The sequence below is a fragment of the Asparagus officinalis genome, chromosome 3 (assembly GCF_001876935.1).
Source record: "Asparagus officinalis chromosome 3, Aspof.V1, whole genome shotgun sequence".
NCBI classification, from domain to species: domain Eukaryota; kingdom Viridiplantae; phylum Streptophyta; class Magnoliopsida; order Asparagales; family Asparagaceae; genus Asparagus; species Asparagus officinalis.
In genome coordinates this window covers 72,159,932-72,167,249 of record NC_033796.1, presented here as the reverse complement: position 1 = coordinate 72,167,249, position 7,318 = coordinate 72,159,932, and the positions used below count along the sequence as shown (strand labels likewise).

The 7,318-nt window shown below is 39.3% G+C and overlaps 1 protein-coding gene across 1 annotated transcript in view; it reads left to right on the top strand.

Annotated features, from left to right (window-relative positions):
- LOC109835277 overlaps window positions 1-3,835 on the top strand; it is a 9,834-nt gene extending 5,999 nt beyond the window's left edge. Inside the window, exons 7-8 of the mRNA XM_020403259.1 lie at window positions 3,200-3,266; window positions 3,768-3,835. Coding sequence (XP_020258848.1) covers window positions 3,200-3,266; window positions 3,768-3,835 — 135 coding nt within the window. The remainder of the gene's footprint in view (window positions 1-3,199; window positions 3,267-3,767) is intronic.

The window sequence follows — 7,318 nt, the reverse complement described above, 5'->3', positions numbered from 1 at the left end:
CACCTGTATAAAGGGTGGCTCGCTTCATGCCCAGAAGCCAACCCTGAAAGTGGCTCGCTCGGCCGAGGCCACCCCAGGGTAGGCAAATCGGCTACGGCACGAGGCCAGCCCAGGGTGGCTCGGCTTGGCCGAGGCCACCTCTGGGTGGCTCGGCTTTGGCCGAGCCACCATCATGGGGTGGCTCGGCCTTGCCGAGCCACCGCTGAGGTGGCTCGGCCTTGGCCAGCCACACCTAGGGTGGCTCGGCCCATAGCCGAGCCACCCTGGGGTGGCTCGGCTATGGGCCCGAGCCACCCCGGTTGGCTGCGGTTTAAGGCCGAGTCCCGCAGGTGTGTACGTTTGCCGTTTCCGGTGTTTTCCGTCTTTTAGTTCTTCGTTTGATTCGTCCGGACTATATGACTTTGATAAGCCCGGAGTCTTTATCTTGGCAGTATTTCCGCGCCTCCGTGGTTGTGAGTACAAATCTAATTTTGTCGTTGGACACTCGTTGACTTTCCCGAAATGTTGGATTGGTTCCAACAGGCGAAACATCATGCGTTTGTTGTGTGCTTTAATCGCTCGTCGCTTCGAACATCCGTTGTATTTGTCGAACCATCAATGCTGAACGCAATGCTAAGGACTCTATAGGCATTTATACCGCTTACGGAGGAAGCCCGTCAGCGATATTGCCAGACATCGGCTGAATGCTCCCACGTCAGCGATACGTAGTATCGCTAATGGGAAGCCCGTCAGCGTCCGTGTGTTCACCGACGACGATTTGTCGTCAGTAACAGATATCACTGACGGGATACCTGTCAGAGATAAAGAAACATCGCTGACGGGATTCCCGTCAGCGATGGTTCATTATCACTGACGGCTCTCGCCGTCACCACTTATGATGTCAGTAATATATATTACTGACGGCTCCCCCCCCCCCCTAGTTCTTCCCTGATGGGACTATCGCTGACGGCGTATCCTTGACGGGAAGCCGTCAAGGATATGCATTACTGACGGGAATTTGGGCATCCTTGACGGGAATGCCCGTCAGCGATACATGATTTTCCACTAGTGTTTAGAACGACTCTAACTATTTAAAGGTTTGATCACTCAATTTGGATGGAAATCTTTCATTTATCGAAAGGGAATTCCGATTTTGTAAGTGGACCTCTCGTTTATGGAAGGAATCGAGAGGAGATTTTAGCTTTGGCCCTAACTGTAGGAAGATTTGACCAAATGAGTAGTATGAGTAGGGGCACAAATAACAATGAGAATGTCGATTTGTACAAAACACTCATTGGGGGTTTTCGGTGTCAAGTGATAAGATCTTGACACGAAGGGGGTTCGATGATTGTCATGGATTGGCAGGTTGAAATTTTTGATGTTATGTCATAACTTCAACAATAGGAGTGTTAAAGGTTAGACACAGTAGGAGTTTGAAGGATTTTAATCCATGAAGAATTTTGATGGACCCACCGTCAACTGATTTGATCAGTGAGGGATTTATGGTGGAGGATTATGAGTCATCGAGCACTCCACATTTACACCATAGGAGTTTGGTAAAAGAAGATTGACCGGATTGAGTCATTGAATCTCATCTTGACGAATGAATACTCGAAAAGTCACAGTGGGAGGATTTTAATCCTCTTGAAAATGATTAAATAGCCATAGTGGGAAGTTCATAATTATTTTTATAATAATTAAGAATAAAGTATTCAGATGATTAACTTCTATCTGGAATAGTCAACCGATTTCGGGTTATCCTTAAAAATACCCTGTACAGTATTCTCTAGGAACTTCCCATTTAATATGTTATCCCGAACGTACTAGGGATAGTACTTTTTTAGAAACTTCTCATTTATTGGCATCACGAGCTTGTCACCGTCTTGTGTGATCAGGCGATATGCACCGTTTGAATAGATTGTCTCTATTACAAATGAGTCAACCCTTCCCATTTAGGTTGAAATTTGCCTTTCTTCTTGGAATTGATTATCATTGATCGTCGAACGCCAATAACCAAGTCTCCTTCCTTGAAGCTTTGTTGTCGGACTTTCTTGTCAACGGCCCTAGAAATTCTGTCTTGGTAGAACTCAATTTGTTGTTGAGCTTCTAAGCGTTTTTCATCTAACATCTCAAGTTTTTTGAGACGTTTTTGATGTTGTTCTTCCATCGCCATACCCGTTGCGAGGGTGATGCGGAGGGAAGAAATTTAGATTTCTAACGGGAGGACGGCTTCACACCCATATACTAGGGAATACAGAGTTTTTCAAGTAGGCGTGCGGACGATGGTGCGATAGGTCCAAAAGCTTTAACAAGTTTGTCATCCCAGTCTTGCTTATTGGTTCTCACAAGCTTTGACAAAATCTTTATGATGGTCTTATTGAAGGCTTCAGCCAATCCATTTGCGGTGGGATTATATGCGGTTGACAAAACATCTTGAATTTATGCAGTTGATGAAACATCTTGAATTCTGAATTTTTCACAGAATTTTATGAAGACGTTACTGACAAACCGAGGGCCGTTATCATGTATAATTTGTCTCGGAACACCGTATCGGTAGATAATATGGTGTTTGGTAAATTTGACGATATCGTTTGTCATTACTTCTTTAAGTAGAATTGCTTCGGCCTACTTGGAGAAGTAGTCGGTGATTGCTAAAATAAAGCGATCATCTTTGGCAGATGGAGGAAAATAGGACCAACGACGTCCATTCTCCATATCTCGAATGGCCATGATGTAGCCGAAGGGTGCAAATGCTCTGGAGCCTGGTGCATATAATTTGCATGTATTTGACACGTGTGATACTGTCGGGCGTAGTCAACTACGTCCTTGACCATGGTTGGTCAATAATATCTCATTCTTCTTAGTCGATCATAGAGTTCGGGACTAGGTTGGGGTGCACCACATGTTCCGTCGTGCGCTTCTTTGAGTGCTTCTTCCGCTTCTTTGGTTGAGAGACACCAAAGTAGCAGACCGTCGTATGCACGGCGATACAGCATTTGAGTCGTTGTGTTGTAATAGAATCTCGGTGCTCTTCATCGAACTGAGTTCCTTTCCTTTATATCTTTCAGTAAAATACCATGTAAGACATAACCAATAATGGGGAATCACCAATCTCGAGGCTCAAGTTCGATTTTGGTCGAGTGCATTTCTTTGATGTCTAAAGCGCATTCTAGTATAAAAAGTTAGTGAGTTCTCACCATAACCAGTTGTTCTGTCTCAGGAGGATGTGCCAAAGATACCGCTAATGCCGCCAATGCATCTGCATATGCGTTCTGGAGACGCGAGAGGTACTCGATAAAGAATTCTTCAAATGAGTCTGTCATTTCAATGGTCGCCTAGTGGTACAGGATCAGGTCTTGCTTTCTGACTTCATACTCTCCTCGAACCTGATTGACTATTAGTTGAGAATCACCAAAGGCTTTGAGATATTCGCCCCCCAACTCTTGAGCGAAACTGAGTCCAATGAGCAGTGTATTGTATTCAGCTATATTATTAGAGCACGGCTTGGTAAGTGAATAGTCTCTAGGTAGTATGTGTTTCTCTAGGGAAACTAGGACGACTCTGACTCCTGAAGATATTTTCGAATATCTAGGAGTGCTCGCCACATTGGTTGCTCGGGAAGCACCATCGAAGTACAATTGCCACACTTGTTGATACAAAGTAATATTGATTTCATGAGTTTCATCTGGAAAATCTTCGTACAATTCGGCTGTATCCTTCATAGGGTTAGCCGCTAGAAGATCGCAAATTACTTTCCCTTTTACTAACTTCTGTTGCTTAAAGTGCAGGTCATACTGGGATAGGAGTAGGGCCCATCTCGCTAACCGCAAATTCATTAAAGCTGGTTGTGTCATGAATACTCAGACTGGATTAACATTAGAAATTATGTAGATCATCTGTCCAACCAGATAGTGTCATATTTTCTGGATTGCGAATACCAAAGCGAGGCATTCCTTCTCAATCATCGGATATCGAGATTCAGCCCCTACTAAAGTATGACTCAGATAGTAAGTCTGTTCGTGACCGTTGTCTTCATCTTGTGCAAGTAAATCACTTAATGAGTGGTTCGTCGCTTTGATATAAATCAAAAACGGTTTACCTGATTTCTGTGTAACGAGGACAGGAGGATTCGCCAGATATGCTTTGATGTCTTCAAATGCTTTCTGATAGGCATTATCCTAAATAAATGATACACCTTTCTTTGTGAGCTTGAAGAATGGTTGGTACTTTCCGAAGATGTCCGAAATTAACCGACGAATATAAGTCAATTGTCCTTGCAATCCCCTGAGTTCTTTGAGGTTCTTTGGGGGTTTCAGTTTGTGTAATGCCTTTACTTTATTGGGATCAATATGAATACCCTTTGTGGTGACGACAAATCCAAGGAATTTACCGCTGGACATTCCCAGAAAGGATTTGGTAGAGTTCATCTTCAATTAGTGACTCCGCATGAGATCAAACATCGTCCTCAAGTCTTTAATATGGTTGTCTTTATTGTGGCTCTTAATGACCAAATCATTAACATAACATTCGACGGTCTTCCGGAGATGTTCTTGCAAGATTTTAGTCCTTTCTCGTTGGTATGTAGTGTTAGACCCTAGAGTGGGGGTGATTAGGGTCTTATGCTAATCTAATCCGATTTTATACCAATTAAAACTAATTAATAAATTATTCTTACAAGATAGATATACAATATGTTACAAGCAAGAATAAGCAATATGAACAAAGGGATATATCCTAGCAATGAGATATATGGTGAAATATATGTAATGATATATAAACAACAAAAGGCTAAACAATCTAAACTAAAGATACAATTGTGATAGGGCAATATAAACAATACAAACACATAATATGATCACGGAGTTCGGACCTTCCGTCCTACGTCTCCGCTCTCTACTCCCGGAGAGAAATCTACTATCACAACCGGGTTTTCTACGCTTACCTGAACAACGTTTACACCTCACACTCGGTTTTCTAGCTAACTGAAAACTTTACAATCACCACTCTTGTAATCCCACTCTACACCCTCTCAAGTGTTGGACGTGCCTCCCTCAAGTGTTAGGAATTACAACCTCTGTCTAGGTATGTTACCTACCCCACTCCTCTTGGGACGATCCCCGACTCACACCACACACTTCTCTCGGTGTACAAGTATATTACCAAGTAATCTCACAAATTACGCATGAATACAACAATAGTTATTCTCTACAATGGATGAGAACTCAATTAAGCACAACTCAATGTTACAAACTCTCACAACCCCAATTATACTATATATGTAAATACTATAAGCTCAATGTGAGTGTGTGTAACAATGAGAATAAATAAAATTTAACTCAAGAAGAACTAGCAATAAAATTGATATGAAATACAATAGTAAAAATGCTAGGAATTTGAGTTAATGAAACTTCTCTATAAACACAAAGAGAGAATGATGAAATATTGAAGATGAACTCCTCAACAACTGATGTAAGCTCCTCTTTGTAAAAGCAAACTCCAAACTTAAAACAAACTAAACAAGCTTAAACCCTTGTTAAACTTTTGTTTAAAAACTTCTTGGATAATCATGAAAGATGAGAGCAAGGGGGTTTTTATAGCTTCCCAAAACCTTAGCCAAAAACCTCAAACAAAAGACCAAAAAGCCCATAGAAACAGCTCAGGAAAAGAGCCGTTGGAAGCTGATTGAGTGTTCGGCGGTCGACCGTGGAAATCGCGCGGTCGACCGCGAGCAACAAAAAGGCCAGGGAAACTCTCTGGACATCAGCCGGTCGACCGTGACGGTCGACCGTGAAACTTCCTGAACTGCATCCGATCGACCGCTACGGTCGACCGCGAGCCATCAAAAAATTTATTGAGTCTCTGGACTCAAGGCGGTCGACCGTGGTGGTCGACTACAAACAGATACATGCAAAAAACTATTTTCTGATTTTGAAACCCTGTTTAAAAATATCAAACAAATTCAGAAAAATAAAAAACTTTGGAAAATGATTATAGACATGATAATAAACATGCTACAAAAACTAGTTTTCAAAAAGGAATGCCTAAATGAGAAATATCATTATTTTGCAAAATAGTCCAAAACATAAAAATTTAAACATATGAGTTTTGATATTTTAGCTTAACCATGTTTTGAAACATTACAAAATGATTATATAGACTTAATAAAAGATGTATATGATTGTTATTAAGTCCATAAACAAAGAAAATAATATTTTCACAAAATTACATATTTTGCAAACATTTCAAAAGTAAATATGATTTTATTGAACTAAATAAAATTGATATTGATGAAATCATATATATGCATGTAAATATGAAACAAAATATGTTTTCTAATTATATTCAATTGTTTCATATTAAAACTAGAAAACTATCAAACCAAAATATATATGTATATATATAACTATATATATACAAAACCAAAATGTGTATGTGTGTATATGATTGAGCTTAAAGTACTAACACACATAATATAAAACCTAAAACTAAATTTACCCAAGTTTGATGATCTTCAACGAAGCTCTATCTTGGTACACTTGCGGATGAAGCTTGAACTTGAATCTTTAACTTTGAATTGTGTAGGCTTCACTCCACAATTCCGCCAACCTTCATTGGATATGATCGTAAATGCGCAATTCCATCCATCCTCTAACTTGTTATTTGTCTATAATAAATAGAAATATATAAATACTAGACAAATAACATTAGTGGTTAATTGTTTCTTAAACATCATCAAAACAAAGAGACCAACAATCTCCCTCTTTTTGATGAGGACAAATAATTTACAAAAAGAATATATGCATGAAATGAAATGAATATACAATATTATAATTATCATGAATATAAACAAGAAAGGCTATACTCACAATATTTCTCCCCCTTTGACAACATCAAAAAGGGGAAAACCATAAAGAATGAAGAGAGCGAAAGCTCCCCCTACATATGAGCATGGGTGAGTATAAAACAAATATAGGGATTTCTCCCCTATCAAAATCTCATATGGAGTATATGAAATAAAAGATCATGGCAAATATGTGAGCAAGCATAAATAAAAAATATGCTAAATATCACTCACATACAAGAGATAATGAGAACATATATAAATATATCAAGATGAACATAGTGTCTCATATCAAAAAATATAGTGTAAAAAATAGATTTATGAAATCAAAAGAAGAGCAACATAGGAATCATGCAAAAAGTTTTCAAATAAAAACAAATTAACCAAATGAAATCATAAATCAAATTTTAAGTAAAAAAATGATGTTTGATCAATAAAGAAAATTTCTTTGTAAAACTTGATCAAACTACATAAAGAATACATTATAAAGCATATTTG